The 16984-nt window shown below is 40.0% G+C and overlaps 3 protein-coding genes and 1 long non-coding RNA gene across 5 annotated transcripts in view; 1 reads left to right on the top strand and 3 right to left on the bottom strand.

The window, feature by feature from the left end:
• Positions 1 to 1754: 1754 nt before the first annotated feature.
• Positions 1755 to 6495, top strand: LOC308083771 (uncharacterized protein). The gene is made up of 5 exons (XM_080426109.1): positions 1755 to 1825; positions 2677 to 2805; positions 3284 to 3366; positions 3924 to 4120; positions 5952 to 6495. Exons 1-4 carry the CDS (start codon positions 1777 to 1779, stop codon positions 4041 to 4043), a joined length of 381 nt encoding a protein of 126 aa, XP_080282235.1. The 5' UTR covers positions 1755 to 1776; the 3' UTR covers positions 4044 to 4120; positions 5952 to 6495.
• A 603-nt stretch (positions 6496 to 7098) lies between these two features.
• Positions 7099 to 9915, bottom strand: LOC308083695 (RNA-directed DNA polymerase from mobile element jockey; the record flags this gene model as incomplete). Its single annotated transcript, XM_080426008.1, has 1 exon — positions 7099 to 9915. One exon carries the CDS (start codon positions 9913 to 9915, stop codon positions 7099 to 7101), a length of 2817 nt encoding a protein of 938 aa, XP_080282134.1.
• A 1305-nt stretch (positions 9916 to 11220) lies between these two features.
• Positions 11221 to 16984, bottom strand: part of LOC308084818 — a 244260-nt gene continuing 238496 nt past the window's right edge. The window contains exon 2 of the long non-coding RNA XR_013933119.1: positions 11221 to 12402. This is a non-coding gene — a long non-coding RNA (uncharacterized lncRNA). The remainder of the gene's footprint in view (positions 12403 to 16984) is intronic.
• Positions 11221 to 16984, bottom strand: part of ecm1b (extracellular matrix protein 1b) — a 28908-nt gene continuing 23144 nt past the window's right edge. For both annotated transcript variants that reach the window (XM_080427724.1, XM_080427725.1), the window contains exons 9-11: positions 15209 to 15438; positions 14323 to 14410; positions 11221 to 13432 (exon numbers count right to left, since the gene is read on the bottom strand). In XM_080427724.1, coding sequence (XP_080283850.1) covers positions 13241 to 13432; positions 14323 to 14410; positions 15209 to 15438 — 510 coding nt within the window. In that variant the 3' untranslated portion in view covers positions 11221 to 13240. The remainder of the gene's footprint in view (positions 13433 to 14322; positions 14411 to 15208; positions 15439 to 16984) is intronic.

The following is a 16984-nucleotide window of genomic DNA, read 5'->3' as shown; positions in this document are numbered from 1 at the left end:
CACCCACAAATCTAAAATCTTCATAAATAAAAAATATATATTTAAGATTTCTCAAAATAATTTAATTAATAAATAAAAAAGAAGAAATTCCATCAATTAATAAATAAAAAACACACACAGTGAAAATAGCAGATCTACAAGCCCGGGACGCGTTGTGAGCCTTCAGATCTGCTATTTTAACTGTTTGGATCCGGGGAGACATCATACCTGCCAACATTAGACTTTGAAGATTTTCTTCAGTTACAATTGCCCCAACCAGTATATATACAGCATATTATTATTATTATTATCATCATCATTATTATTTTTTTTCTTGTCCTTTTCTTGTGATGTGACACAAATAATATATGTAATAATAATAATAATTATTATTATTAATATTAGTTTTAAAAAGGGTAATAATAATAATAATATTAATAATAATAATAATAATAATAATAATAATAATAATAATAATAATAATAATAATAATAATAATAAATTATTATTATTATTATTATTATTATGACAACATGCATCCAATGACTTATTTACTTAATATGGCAAATGGCAAATAATATGCTAGATTGATTCTAAATAACACTTGGTGACCAAAATGAACAGATCTAAAGATCTACATCTTGTCGCAATTCGACACGTTGTGAGCTTGTAGATCTGTTGTTTGTTTTTTACAAGCAATGCATTCTGGGCCATGAGCAGTGTTGCCATATCTGCTTATTATAAGCGACTTTGGTCTTGTTTTTCTGTAAAGTTGCTTGTAAATATTGGTAGTTGCGGGTTGCTTTTTTGGGGGGGCTTGTTTCTAAAGTGTAGTTATTTGGGCTTGCTTCCATTTAAAACATTTGTTTAAACCAGTTCTCAAACATTTGCATGTCAAGGTCAAGGTCTTTTTTCAAATTAATGTCTTTTTTCCGCAGACCCCCATCTGTTTCAAATAATATTCCAAATATTTCACCTTTTCTTTTTGAAAACGGCAGATCTACAAGCTCACAACGTGTCGCAAATGCGACGCACGGTGAGCTTGTAGATCGGCTATTTTCAAAGAGCCAATGTGTGGTTTAAAGTGCAGACTTGTTTTCATAGACCTGGCTCCTTATTTCTCTCACACAATCTGGCAACACTGGCTGAGGGCTCGAGAGATTGGCTCGCGACGCAGCGGGAAGATGGGAAGTTTATCTAAGAAAGTTAGATAAATTGTGTTGCTTTGGATTCATCAAAATAATTATAAACCGGCTTCAGAGAAGATAAAAGAAAGAAGAAGAAGCGGCGGACATTTTAGGTGAGTGTTGACACACAGAAATACTATTTATGTAGGCTTTTTAGCCTACTATTACTGTATTGAAGTGCGTAGGCTGCATGTCTGGATGTTTTTGAAGTCAATCACAAGTCATCATGACCCAACTCTATGGTCAGGACACATTGTTTAGTTATTTAATTTGTCTTGATAAAGGTATTAAGACAATAATTACAAGAAATGATAGTGGGATATACAATATAATTTATGATATAGGCTTGTGTGTGTGTGTGTGTGTGTGTGTGTGTGTGTGTGTGTGTGTGTGTGTGTGTGTGTGTGTGTGTGTGTGTGGACACACGCTTTCAGTGATGAAGCTACAGAGTGTTTTAATAGCCTATCTCGTGAACTCTGAACATTAATGATTCGCTTATCTCTCTGTGTGTGTGTGTGTGTGTGTGTGTGTGTGTGTGTGTGTGTGAGAGAGAGAGAGAGAGAGAGAGAGAGAGAGAGAGAGAAAAAGAACCCAGGAAGAGAGAACCATTATGTGTTATGCCCCCCCCCCTCCCACAAAGAGAAGAAAACAGTTTGAAGGTAAAGTGATATTGTTTTGTTAAATATTAAAGTAATCATTACTTGTTCAGTAACAGGGGTCTCCCAGACTCTCCACCTATTTAGTAAGCCGAAAATGCATGTCCAGGAATACCAAATTTAACCAATCAGAACTCATACAGGATACAGGATAAATAAGTGCAATTGGAAGTGATGACACAAAGAAGTGGGCATACACAATTTGAAACTGAATTGTCTACTTAATTAAAGAGATGGAGAGACCCCTGCTTTAACCCATTTAGACCAGGAACGCATCTGTGTAATTTTTTTGATTTCTTTGGCTATTCAAAAATAGCAGATCTACAAGCTCATAGCGCGACACCGAGTGGCGCGCTATGAGCTTGTAGATATGCTATTTTTGAATACATATTTTTTAAAGCGAACATTTGTACCTCAAATCTTTTTCCTTTTATGTTCAAAAAAACTTTTAGGATTTAGAGAACATTTTTAGAATCGGCCTCAGGTCTTAATGGGTTAAAGCTGCACTATGTAACTTTCCTCTTCTTCAAGTGCTGTAACCTTTTACCATTGAGCTAATAGAGCCTGCCTGCTTGCTCAGGTGATACATTGAATCTTGACCATGAGATCAAAATTCATGTCAGATCCTGTCTGTGTCTAGGTGAGAGCAGGGAGACGAAATACAACCACCCCAATTGTATAAGTTATATAGTATTATTTGTATTAACATACTCTAACATACAGATTGTATAAGTTATATTGTATTAATATACTCTACGATACAGATTGCATAAAATTACATTTTATTCCACTTAAACTTTCTAACAAAAAAACATCTTGTTTAATCCAAAATATATCACTTGCACTACCTTTAGACTCTGACTCGTCTGAATACGGTGGAGATGCTGTTGTACCCCAAGCTATCCACGACGAAATGTCAAGTACAGTCGTACCCAGAAGAAGGCCAAAGAGTTGGACCTGGACCTACAGCATCTTAAAACTAAGTAAGCAATGACAAATTTTAACGAAACATTTGCATGAGTTTGCTCTTCTCTTTTTGTATATATCTATATGTTGGTTATTTGTTCTCATGTTCTTTTTTACTTAGATCTTGACCACAAATGTTAAAAAAAAAACATTATATAGAAAGCATGTTATATGGAGTGGACAGATGCTAGGTTCATTATTAAACTGGTATCCTACTAAGGCATACATCAATTCAGTTTTTATTTTTTATTTTTCCGTACCCTGTTCATGCTTTAAGATGCAACAAATTAGAGATTGCAAAACAGAAACTGGAGGAAGGGCCCCAATATAGCTCTGCAGCAAAGCCTGACATCCCTGCTGCAGATAAGCAAACCAGTGACAGCATAGGTGTGTTTAGACAGTGATACTGTTCTATGGAAAATGGTGACAATGTGTACAATATAAGTACTGTGATACTGCCAAAAGGAGCTTAAATATGATTCTCTACATTTTCAGTTGCAACTCCCTCCGTTTCCTCTTCCCCTGAGTCAGACGATTTGGCATCGACACCTGGGATGTTTGACACCAACGGTGACGAGGTATTGAAGAAACATACTGTGTAGGACAGTGGTTCTTAAAAATAGGGTCCCCAGGGGGTTCCACAGTGTCCCCAGCTAAATAAGAAACAGTTAAGCACAAAAGCACTATTTCAAAAATAGGCAACGTGTCATGATGCATCGTGAGCTTGTAGATCAGCTATGTTTAGCTATTTCTGAACTATTTTTGAACAGTTTTGCCTATGGCATGCACAAAATAGGGATGCCAGGCATAAAGGGTTATTACCAGCTAGAATGTAATCCAATGACAATGTACTGTATAATAATTAATTTAACTCTCCCCACCTACAGTATAGACAGTTGTAGAATTCTGTACTAAATCTAATCCAACAATTAACATCTTCTCTATTGGAGGTCCATGGCACCAACTCTTTTACAAATGGGGTCAACATTTGGGGGTCCTTGACATGAAAATGTCATTTCTTTACAGTAAACTCTGTTTGAAGTGTGCCTGCTTTTGTCCAAAATGAAAGTCTGGGAAATGTCATGGTAAAATGTGTTTTAATTTCTAAAACATGTCTTGTTTTCTTCTGTTTCAGGTCCACATTGGCTCTGGTGTGTGGCTCCAAAAGGAGATCTGGAAGATGGTGGCAGCAAACACCAAGGACTCCCTGTTCATGAAGGAGCTTGCTGTTGCCATTTGGGGAACAAGAACCTGAAGACCACGAGCCTTGCAAACAAAGAATGCCCCACTAGCAAGGGCGAGGTCAAACCCTCCTGACCCTAGGACTCAGAGGTATGTTTACTGAGGGGTGGGGGTGGGGGGGGTTTCATTATGACTTGATCTCATAATTCAATCTGTTTTGGCTCTGTGCATGACTGTAGTTCTCTTTTCCAGAAGGTGGAATTCCTGTTAGCGTTACTGTTCATACCTTCATTTGGTTGTCTCAGTGGCATCAATTTCAACCAGAAACACATATAGAGATGTTGGGTGTTTCCAATGTATATCTGCTGCCGAGCCAATCAACTGAAGCTATGAAAAACTGAACGGGAAATGGGAATGTCACCTTCTGGAAAAGAGAACTACAGTCATGCACAGAAGCCTATTATTAGTTTATTATGCAAGTCTTATTAGTTTATTATGCAAGCCTTATTAAGCTTATTAATCAATCATAAAAGAAAATACTCTATTGTAATAAAATAATCGATTTTAGGGCTGAAAAAAATGCCGATCTACAAGCTTGCAACTTGTTGGACGCGTTGTGAGCTTGTAGATCAAAAAAGTTATCAATAGAATAATCGTGTTGAATAATTGATAGTGGCAGCCCTACATGCATGTGTGGCAGGGGTAGCTTTTTCCCCCCAATTGTTGTTGTCCATTGTAGCCATCTGGCTTATTGCCTGCCCACTGCCCACCCACCTTTTCCATTCAAATGCATTTTCCATAACTGAAACAGGGGTTTAAAAAACCACTTCACCCCATTTTCAATTCATCTTCATATAAGTGGTCCTCACTAATACACATTTTAAGATGGCACCATTTATGTCTACTCACTCTGTGTTTCATTGATGGTTCGTGGACAGTTTAGAAACCTGCCTACCTTTGACATCATCGGTAGGCAGGTTTGGTCATTTTGAACAACATTTTTAACTTTTTTATTTGTTAATTATTAATGCAAGAACAATGGCTTCTACTTCTGGCATGCAAACTTTCCAGGCAGAGACAAACTGTAGTTTCTATTAGCTTGGAATTTCCATTGGTGATGTCACTGGTAGGCAGGTTTCTGAACGAGTAGACAGAAATATTGCCATTGTATAATGAACATTAGCGAGGACCAGTTATATGAAGATAAGGTTGAAAATGGGTGAAGTTTAAGTTACATTAAAGGATCTACACCATGAATTTAAAAAAAATATTTGATATTTAATATCATATGGTGTATGTCCCTCTGAGCCTAAATCATCACTCAGATATACTCATCCCAAGTCAATTGTCTCTGGCTTATACAGCACTTTCAGCTGCAATACCAAAACGTCCTCTTGGGCAGGGGGGGGGCTACTGAGCAATTCTGTCTGTTAATAAATAAAAAAAATTAAAAAAAAAAAGCATAAAAAGAAGCATCTAAGAAAAATACAAAATCGAAAAAAAAACCACTTTGAACATTTTTGAACAATTCCACCAAGTGTTTGAGGTGCCTGTTTCACCCACTTCCGGGGGGCGGAGCCAAAATCCGAGCCCGAAGTATTTGTTCGTAGACCCCCACTTAGGGGGGGTAGAAAAAGTTTCGGAGCGATTCGGGCACTTTTCATTTAACATTGGGTTTGCCATCATTAATGTTTGTGACATCAGAAACATTTCCATTCTGAGATCGCCTGTTCAGACACGCCCATTCTGGAAATCCATGAAATGAGAAGGAATGACTGAATTAAAAAAAAAAAACATTTTTTGGGGTACAAGAGACACTGGGGACCCCAAAAAATACAAAAAAACAAGAAAAAGGTGATTTTCATGGTGTAGACCCTTTAAGTTATTCTCAAAACATCACAATTCATACAACTCACCCCATGCATGTCTAAGCTAATTATATTTGTTTTATTGGTGGGGGTTCTTGTTTGTTTTCTTTCAGACTGTTTCCATTGGTGGCTGGAGGGGCAGATCATTAATGGGGAAGATCTCACAAAGAGGAAGAAGGCCATGGGGAGATACATTTCAGAAAAAAATCCAGGACATCAATAGAAAGGACAAGAAATTGTGTGTCTGTGTATGGGGGGGGTGATATGGGGGTAATGCGTTATAGCGCCACCAGCAGGCCGATTTTTGCAAAAACATTTTTGGCTACAACTCTTGCAGATGTTTTCCAAACATCACACAAATCGGTATACAATATCTCCATAGTCATGTGATCAAGACAGATCTGTCAGATTTTTCATATTCTCTCACTCTTTTCCAGTCATTTGAACACTGTGTGTGTGTGTGTGTGTGTGTGTGTGTGTGTGTGTGTGTGTGTGTGTGTGTGTGTGTGTGTGTGTGTGTGTGTGTGTGTGTGTGTGTGTGTGTGTGTGTGTGTTCCTCAGGTTGAAGTTTATGAATGTATTTGTTTATTTACATAATTATTTGTTATTTGAATGTTTTTTAGGTTTTTTATAAGAGTTTAATAAATTATTGTTATTTATTAAATTGATTCATGATTATTTATTCCTTTGTGGATTTTGCTCACTTTTATATAGGCTACTGTTTTTTAAATATACCACGTGCTGTGGGCACCTGGCTGAAATTCACCATGATCATGCATCCTCTCCAGCAAAGTTGGTCACTGCATATCAGAATACACTTGAATACACATAAATACCAGATAGCAGCTTAAACCAGCTTAAACCAGCTACCAGCTTAAACCAGCTAAACCATCATAGCTACCAGCTTAAACCAGCTACCAGCTTAAACCAGCTAAACCATCAAAAATACCAGCTACCAGCTTAAACCAGCTACCAGTTTAAACCAGCAAAACCTACCACCTTAAGCTGGTCAACCACCAAGACCAGCTTAAGGTGTGTTTTGGACGTCCAAAACACACCTTAAGGTGGTCAACCACCAAGACCAGCTAAAACCAGCTGGTCCAGCTTAGGCTGGTCTAAGCTGGTTTTTTCAGCAGGGCCTTCTCATTAAACTCTGCCAAGTCCGATACTGTGCAGGGTTGCTCCAGCAGGGGGCATATCAGGAGGTGCTGCATGGTTTGTGGTTCAATGCCTCAGTCACACGCAGCGTCCCCGTCATTTTTATCCCCATTTGGCGAGAGTGGCTTTTGCACGTCCAACACCAGATCTTATTCTGTTTAGGCATTTCCACACTGCGTAGTTGGTGTCTGCTCCAGGGGGCAGTGCCTCGCTCGCCTTTAGCTCCATTGTTGTTGCTGATGGGAGGTTTTCAAGTCTTTCTTCCCACCGAGTGACTCTTTCACTGCTTGTGTTCGGTGTTCCGAGGGGTGGGACGCTCTTCAGGAAACTTTTCCTGGATTTAAGGCGGCTTTTGGCTGGCACATGGCCGAAGAGAGGATGTCTTTGGTCAGTAGACTGTTGTTGGCGCTCTTTCTTGCTTGCTGCATTTCGTCGTATCTCTGGTGGGGCTATGCCTGCCAGGATGTACAGACGGTCTGTAGGTGTTGATTTCAGGCAGCCTGTGATAAGGCGGCAGCTAGCATTGAGGGCGGGATCCAACTTCTTGGCATGGGCAGCTCGCTCCCATACTGGGCAGGCATACTCGGCAGCTGAGTAGCAGAGGGCTAGTGCGGTTGACTTCAGAGTCTGTGGGTTAGCACCCCAGGTTGTGCCAGTGAGCTTGCGGATGATGTTGTTCCTCGCACTCACTTTGCACTTGGTCTTCTCAGTGTGGGTCTTAAAAGAGAGGCATCTGTCCAGGGTTACCCCTAGGTAGACTGGGTGCTCACAGTGTTCAAGGGAGGTTCCTGACCAGCTGACCTTCAGTTGGCGCTTGGCTTCACGGTTTCTCAGGTGGAAGGCACACACCTGTGTCTTAGATGGGTTTGCACGTAGGTGGTTCTCTTCATAGTAAGGTGTTAGCTCTGCCAGAGCGTTGGAGAGTCTGTCTTCCACAACTTTGAAATCAGTGGCTTGTGCACCTATGCCAAGATCGTCTGCATAGATGAAGCGGCGGGTGTCTGCACTTCTTGGTTGGTCGTTGGTGTGGATGTTAAAGAGAAGTGGTGCAAGCACACTTCCCTGTGGGAGGCCATTCCTGAGTCTTCGCCACCTGCTTTTCCTTCCTCCTAGCTCAACGAAGAAGTGCCTATTTTCAAGCATGCTTTCAATCAACTCTGTCAGACGGGTGTCTCTTGTGGTCTCCAGGATCTTGCTGAGGAGACGTCTGTGGTTGACTGTGTCATAGGCAGCTGAGAGGTCGACAAACACCACACCAGTTACCATCCCTTCCTCATATCCGTCTTCGATGTACTGGGTGAGGTTGAGTACTTGGCTAGTTGTCGACTTGCCAGGGCGGAAACCTGCTTGTTCAGGGATGAGGTGTTCGTCAACAAAGGTACCAATTCTGTTGAGGATCAGACGTTCAAAGAGCTTGTAGGTGTGGCTCAAAAGTGAGATTGGTCTGAAGTTCTTGGGAGCGGATGGATCTTTCCCAGGTTTCAGCAGTGCTATAATGTGGGCTTTCTTCCAGATGTTAGGGAGCTTGTGTGTTGTTAAGCACTCATTGTAGAGCTGTAGAAGCCACGTCTTTGCCTTGTGACCGAAGTGCTTGATCTGTTCCGTTGCGATATTATCCAGTCCAATTGCCTTTCCTGGTTTGAGGATAGAGATTCCCCCTTCCAGCTCTTCCATAATAAGCTGTCTTGTAAAAGCAGGGTCCTCGATGTATTTCTTGCGGTTCAGCTTGGTCTTTTTCCCTCTCTTTCTACTCTTTCCATTTTCGAGCAATTGGTTGGCAACTTGGTTGGCAGTGACTTTTGGGTGCTGAGGAGCTGCTTTAGGATCACCCCGTAGCTTGTGAATAAGTGCCCATGCTTTCTTGCAGTTTTTTGACATGTCTGTGGACTCTATAAGAGCATTCCAGGTCTTGCTTCGCTCCATCACCTTCTCGCCTTGGCCAGTTGTTCCATCTGAGAAGGGATCTGCTTCAAACATGCTGACGTAGTTGTCATAGAGTCCTGCACAGTCCTTTGAAAGTCCTGGTATATATTCAACTCTACAGCCTCGTGGGATATGTTTCCGAGCAGTTTTCAGCACCAGGTTAGCAAATTGGTTGTAGTTCTTGCTAACTGGTATTATATTTTTGATATTTTCTTCCAGCTCGTTGGTGAAACCTTTCCAGTCTTCTTTCTTGTAGTTGAAGCGCCTTTTAAAGGGCACGATGGTTGGGACTACAGCCGCATTGATTAGGATCCCAATGGGACGGTGTTGGCTTGATGGAATAGGGTCCAGCACAGTCTTTTTACACAGTCCAGCGATGTTACTTGTGACCATGGTGAGATCTGGGTTGTAGCCACGTTTCCAGCGAGCACTGAAAAACGAGTGTGGTAGCTTGGGGTCATGGATAAGACTTAGTTGGTTAGTATCCATCCAGTCCTCTACTGCTTCTCCATCCTTGTTCATTTCAGGGTAGCCCCACTGGGTACTGTGGCTGTTGAAGTCACCAATAATGATCTGTGGTTTGCCGTGTACTTTGGGGATTGGCTGGGAAAATACAAAGTCTACAGGTGGTGGTTTATAGACAGATGTTACTACAACACTGCTTAGCTCAACAGATAGGACTTGGACGTTATGGTCATCTGACATATCTGTATCTTCTATAGCTGAGCCTGTTTTTACAAATATAGCACTGCCGTACTGCCGGTGAGGTCGCTCAATGGCCAGGACCATTCCTGGTATGGTGGGGCGGTTGTTTTCACTCCCTCTGTGCGTCTCTTGCAAGCAGAGGACGTCACAGTGTTGCTTGCTGCATAAGTCGGCTAAGATGGTTTGTTTTGCAGAGGAGAACCCTTCAATGTTCACAGATATGACTGTCAATGCCGGTCTTGAGGAGGTCCCTCGTTTACGACATCGACCTTTGTGTCTATCTCCAGGCATGATGTTTTCTCTTGGTGTTCTGTGGCTTGCTTGCAGCTTTCAGCGTAGCTTGTAGCGTAGCTTGTGGCTGTTTTGTAGCTTGTAACTGTTACTTGTAGTGGTGAAAGGATTAGCAGTATCTAGTCGATCTGGTTGATCTTGTCGATCTTGTCGATCTCGTCAATACTCCCAGGGCCGCGACGTGGACGCTCCTTTCATGAGTAGCAATACATATTCATTTGGGGGTCCTTGCCATGAAAATGTTTAAGAAATATGATAAGCCCAAATAAGCAACTACTTTAGAAACAATAAGCCCCAAAAAACGCAACTACCAATATTTACAAGCAGAAAAACAAGCCCAAAGTCGCTTATAATAAGCAGACATGGCAACACATATATATATTTTTTTTACTACATTTTTTTTTGTTGATTACTACTCGTTTTTATGGTGTTTTTGCATAGTAATGTATATGTGTCCGTCATTAAATGTTTCGATGAATTGAATACACAGGACCCCAATAGAAACAAATAGTGCTTTGGTTTGAATCCTTTTAGCATTGTATTTGTATTAAACTGTACGTTGTGCTTTTTTGCAAACTGTTAATAAAGTAGTCAATCAATCAATCAACCAATCAATCAATCAATCAATCAATCAATCAAACAAACTGCTGCTATGCCTCTCGTCACAACCTGATCACAACACACACACATTGCCTTTTAACACAGCACCGCCTAGCGGCCCACACCGGCCCTATACACGCCGTACACTCACTGCTTCTGATCAAGACACAACTAATAATAATACATTAATAATAATAATAATAATGATAATAATATTCATAATAATAATAATAATAATAATAATAATAATGATTCATTTAGCAAAAATAAAAAGAATTATAATGGTAAACTTTATCTCTTAAATAGCTTATGACTTGTATAGTGAGCTTGAATTGTATCCGACGGTATTGTGGTGGGTTGTATTTTTGGTGTTTATAGATACAGTGTGACTCTGCAGAAGGCTAGCCATCTATAAGAGTGTCTGTCTGTCTGTCTGTGTTGAGCTATAGTCTCTCAAACCGCTGGCTGGACAAGTGTCAAATGTCTTGTGCTCACTGTCAGTAGGCATATTCAACTTGAATTTGGTGACTTTTTCAATCTTGAGATTTGGTGTGGAGGAGAAAAAGCGAACAGTCAGGTCCAGTCTACTTAAGAGGGTTTAACCACTTAATATGGGTATCCGGAGTCCCTCAAGGCTCAATACTAGTGTCTTTTGTTTTCTGTTATAAAGCAATAAATACAATATAAAGCTCACCACATTGTTGATAGTTTTTGAAAATATAGATTTATTCATTTGAAACGTTTTAAATTGTAATCTTACACATATAAAAGATTAGAACTGGTCTTGCAGTTCCATGGGAATCATTCACAATCAAAGTGAAAAGGAGCAGCCTATAAAAAATAAGTGGTACAGTGGTACATATACTTGACGTAGAAGGTAATAACCTATGCAGTACATGACAGTTTCATTATGACAAAACCAGTGGTGGACAAAGTACTCGACCCCAGTACTTGAGTCAAAGTATAGATACTCCTGGTCAAATATTACTCCACTACAAGGTGCTCAGTCAAATGTGTACTTCAGTTAAAGTACTGGAGCACTTGCTTTTGAAACTGCTTAAGTATTCAAAAGTAAATGCTTTTTAAGAGTGTTCAAAAGTACTTCAAATGCAAAAATATCGGTGCATTGCTGTATTGTATAATTTAGACAATTCCTCCCGAAAATATTCAAAGATTTTCCAGAAATGCTAAATAAAATTTATATTTGAAATACGGCTAAAGTGGTTAATTAATAATGTGCGTTTTCCAAAAGTACAATGTTTGTCTTTGAAATGTAGTGGTATCCAAAGTATCCAAAAATACAAATACTCAAGTAAAGAACAGACACTAAAACCTTTTTCTTTCTTTTTTTTGTTTAACTTAAGTACATTACTCAAGTAAATGTACTTCATTTGTGTCCACCACTGGACAGAACTTTCATGCCATGAAGACATGAGATGGCAGCAGGAGTATAAATATTCATTGCATTTTAATGATGCTTAAGTGGGATTTCTTTGGCAGGTGAAGACGGTTCCGCTTCATGGGTACGTTTACATATACAAGACAATGCTTCATCTTCGTCAAGGCTCTATGCACAGCAGCCATATTGGAAATAAACTAGGCCTCTTCCTTACTTCCTTCACAGGTGTTACCAATGATACTAATGACGGCTCTGTTCCATTCTGGTCAAACAGAGTCAGGGTGCTGATATTGTGCATGTTGGCTCACTGGAAACACTCTGCTACACCAGTGGGTCTCAAAGTGTGGTCCAGGGACCCTCATGGTTCCTTGAGGGGGTTCCAAATGGACCCTTACGGGTATGTAAGTCTGAGAGTGTACAAATGGAACCAAATGGACCTGTAAGGATCAATTTTGTTCCATTTGTACACTCTCAGAGTTATGGTGGTCCTTGCAATTAAAAGGTTTGAGAACCACTGTTCTACATTAGTATCATTGGTAACACCTGTGAAGGAAGTAAGGAAGAGGCCCAGTTTCCTTCCAATATGGCTGCTGTGCATAGAGCCTGCTATTAATCCTAATCTGATATTCTGGGTTTGTAATAATAGGCAAACATTCGCAGAAAAAACCTGACCTACAAGCTCACAGCGGGTTGTCTTGTGACATGTTGTGATCGTGGTTTAGAGGGGAAAAAAAGTCGTAAAAAAGTAGACCCCTGGGGGACCCCTGTCAATGAAGTATTGGTATAGGGTTTAAGTGGTTAATACTATAGACGGCTTTTATTTGTGTCAAAGAGGTCACAGATTTGCCTGTTTACACAAGTGAAAATATGGCATCTTATGCTTTGAGCTAATGCTGAACGCTATGAGTTAGATGTGTCTTTGAGTAAATTAAACTCATCATGACTAAATAAATCCATGTACACTGATGTTTTTTTTATGTTGTTTTTTTGTTTGTTTTTTCAATTAAAATGTCAACTTAACCATTTTCACCCTGTCATCCCTATTTTGATCATGTTATTATAAGTGAAAACATTTCCAAAAATGTACCCAAAAAAATAGCAAAAATAGCAGATCTACAAGCTCACACCACATCACAAAAGGCGACACGTTGTCGGCTATTTTCGCCACTCATCATAAAACAAAAGCCAATTATTCCCCGGTATAGCCGGGGACGACGTGTTTATGTAAACGCACCCATTTTAAATGACCGGAATGGTTTTGTTCATTGGCTCAACAGCTGATGAGAGAGGGGGGGGAGAGAAGAAAAAAAAGAAAGAAGACTCTTTTTAGGATAGAGGGCACTTCCTCTTCCTCTGGCGCGGTGCTGCGGTGGTTGCCTTGGTGACCGCATCCTTCAGGATGTTGGCCAGACACTGGCTGATGGAGTCTGATGGGGTGGAGGGCTGACAGCACTGACGCACGGCCGAGGACGAAGCCGGCTTCCTGGACGAACACAGGTTGTTGGACATTTTCCCCAGCTTCGGTTCGTATAGAGGGGAAACAAAACACACACGATCGCGTTAGAAGATGACGTGCAAGTGTCGGTGTTAAGCACTTCAACCCATTAAAACCGGGGAACGCATCTGTGTAACCGCTTAAAACGTAATGTTATACTTTGGGCTCATAGCGTGGCACAGAGTGCCGCGCTATGAGCTTGTAGATCGGCTATTCAAAAATAGCTATTTTTCTTTTTAATCGTGAAAGTTTGTGCAAATCTTTGAATATATATATTTTTTAAAGCGAACATTTTAAACTCAAATCTTTGGTTCTGGTGGGGGTGGGGGGTCCCTGGAACAACATATTTTGAGGTGGGGGTCCGCAGCCAAATACATATCATTTTGTTATTTTTTTGTACTTTTGTAGAATCCCCCAGAAGCGAAGATTTGAGTTACAAATGTTCGCTTAAAAAAATATATATATATATTCAAAGATTTGCTAAAATAATTTCTCAAAAAATTACAGATATACAAGAGAGAATATGCAATTGAAACCCTGAGTGCAGTGGTGGAAAAAGTATGTTTTTTCTTTACTTAAGTGAAAGTATCAATAGGCCTACAGCAATGTAGAAATACTGTTTCAAGTAAAAGTCTAGAATTCAAAATTTACTTGAGTAAAAGTACAAAAGTATTGGTATAAACATGTACTTAAAGTACCAAAAGTAGAAAGTACGGTACTCATTATGTAGAAAGTCCCGTTCCACAAGTTTTCAAATGTATAAAATGTGTAAAATGTATAAAACATCTTTTGAAAATAGCAGATCTACAAGCTCACAATGTGTCGCATACCTCAAAATTGTACTTAAGTACAGTACTTGAGTAAATGTACTTAGTTACTTTACACAAAGCCTTATCAATGCTTTTCTACTCACCTTCTGACGAATACATGCACTCCTGCTGTCTGCAGACAGATGGCAACATTGAGTTACTAAGCCCTGGATAGGAAAGCCCACAGGGAACCTGGAACAACAGTCACACTGCAGTTATGTTCTGCTCAGGGGTCACCAACGTGTCCGTACACTGCCTTCCCCATTCTCTGCCTATGGTTTCTGGTAATATTATTGACCACTTATTTTGTATGTCTGTGGCACAAAAAAAATCAAATTTTGAGAAAATGTCCACCACAAGCTGGAATGGTGGTGACCTCTCACATTATTCATCTATTTTCATCTGATTCAATACACAGCACCGCTATGCACACCTCTAGATCAGTGCTTCTCACACTGTTCAGGCCACGACCCCCAGAAATAATAAATATTTGAACTGGTGAACCCCCCCCCCCCCCCACCCTGACTGGAATTGTAGGAGTTGAGAGAGAGAGAGAGACAGAGAGAGAGAGACAGAGACAGACAGACAGACAGACATAATTATGAGAGGCAGAGAGAGAGAACAGGAGAGACTAGAGACCGACAGACAGAGAGACAGAGAGACAGACAGACAGACAGACAGACAGACAGACAGACAGACAGACAGACAGACAGACAGACAGACAGACAGACAGACAGACAGTTCTATCTCTGGGACCCCAATTTATACGGTAAAAACAATGATAATTTAACTCTGAGAGTGTGCACATGGAACCAAATGGATTCATTGGATCCATTTGGTTCCATGTGCACACTCTCAGAGTTACAGACCCATAAGGGTCCAATTGGTTCCTAACTATCCATCATTTAGCTGGGGACCCCCTGGAACTCCCTCAAGGACCCCCCTTTGAGGACCAAATGCCATATAAGGACACAAGAGCGGCGTCCTCACTTCTTCTTGATGACCTTGTGGCTCTGACACATCTGAGCCAGGGAGACCTCCAGTCCAGGCGTGGTGGTCTCATCGGTGGCTGCGGCCAGCAGGTCCACCTCGTAGCCTGGCCGGGGGGCTCTGGCGTGGAAGCAGTCGTACCTCTGCTGGCCCTCCGTCTCCGCACAGCACGGGAAGCTCACCTTCCCGCCCTTGTCCTCCTGGCAAAACCTGTCCATCTCCTGACGCCACTGCAGAGGACAGGGACACAGGAATTAAGTACTGGACCTAAGTACAATTTTGAGGTGCTTCGCTTGAGTACGTCCGTTTTTCAATGCTTTATACCTCTACTCCACTACATCTCACAAGCAAATAATCAGTGGTGGAAAAAGCACTACAACTTACTGTAGGTAAAAGTATCAATACTGCAATGTAGAAATGTTCCATTACAAGTAAAAGTCCGGAATTCAAAATTGACTTGAGTAAAAGTACAAAAGTATTGAAATAAAAATGTACTTAAAGTACCAAAAGTAAAAGTAGTCATTATGCAGAATGTCCCATTTAACAAGTTTTCAATTGATCTACAAGCTCACAATGCGACACATTGTGAGCTTGTAGATCGGCTATTTTCAAAATGTGTATAGGGCTGAAGTGGTTAGTGTATGTTTTGTAATAATAATCAAAATCTAGTAACTAGTAACTCAAGTTTTCAAATAATTGTAGTGGAGTAAAAGTACAATATTTGCCTCTGAGATGCAGTGGAGTAGAAGTAAAAGTACAGAAAATTGGAAATACTCCAGGAAATAAAAAAATCTGACATTACATAGGCTGCAGCAATCAATTATCTACTTAGATTATTATATCGATTACTTTTTTCAATTAATCAAATAATCGATTAAGCAGTAAAAAATAACTTCTATATCAACAAAACCAATTCACCACTTCAGCTCACAACAGCTTGTAGCTCTGCCATTTTCACTATTTATGAAAATTCTGTTTAACTTCACATATGCCCAAAGCAGGGATCGATAATTATCAATATCAATCGATATTTTTATTCAATTATCGATATTTTGATTAAACCGATAAGTTGGATTAACTGTTACCAGTGGTGTAAAGTAACTGTATATATGTACTCAAGTACTGTACTTAAGTACAATATTGAGGTATTTTTACTTTCTTCAGTATTTACAAATGTCAATACTTTACTCCTGCCCCACTACATCTCAGAGGGAAATATTGTACTTTTACTCCACTGCATTTTTATGAAAACATTAGTTATTAGATACTTTGTAGATTTTGATTATTATTACAAAATACACTTCAGCCGTATATATATTTAGGCCATTTTAAAATAGCAGATCTACAAGCTCCCAATGGATGTGTTTTTAATCAATCGCGATGCAACACAGTGTGAGCTTGTAGATAGGTCGATCAAAATATTTATTATACATTTTGAACTTGTGAATATGGGACATTCTGCATAATGACTACTTTTACTTTTGGTACTTTAAGTCCATTTTGATGCCAACACTTTTGTACTTTTACTCGAGTACATTTACAATTCCTGAACTTGACTCTGTAACAGAGCATTTCTACATTACGGTATCGATACTCTTACTTAAGTAAAAAAATGTGAGTACTTTTTTCCACCACTGCCACTTAGGCCTGACCTCGACTCGTCGACTAGTCGACTGGTTAGTCGCGGGGGGTCCGAGTCGACTAAGTGTCTCTTAGTCGACTCTAGTCGACTAAGAGGGCCAAAAATGTTTTAAATTATTTTTTGGCCAAGTCTAC

The sequence above is a fragment of the Gymnoscopelus braueri genome (genome assembly GCF_963280865.1).
Source record: "Gymnoscopelus braueri genome assembly, chromosome: 4".
Taxonomy (NCBI): Eukaryota; Metazoa; Chordata; class Actinopteri; order Myctophiformes; family Myctophidae; genus Gymnoscopelus; species Gymnoscopelus braueri.
Note: the sequence above shows the minus strand (reverse complement) of the source record. Positions and strands in the feature narration are given on the sequence as shown.

What these genes read in the sequence shown, in the direction of transcription:
- LOC308083771 (XM_080426109.1), top strand. Translation starts at nt 1,777, where the DNA reads ATGTGTTATGCCCCCCCCCCTCCCACAAAGAGAAGAAAACAGTTTGAA. An exon ending in GAGAAGAAAACAGTTTGAAG is followed by an intron (nt 1,826 to 2,676) that starts GTAAAGTGATAT and finishes CACTACCTTTAG; the next exon opens with ACTCTGACTCGTCTGAATAC. An exon ending in CTACAGCATCTTAAAACTAA is followed by an intron (nt 2,806 to 3,283) that starts GTAAGCAATGAC and finishes CTACATTTTCAG; the next exon opens with TTGCAACTCCCTCCGTTTCC.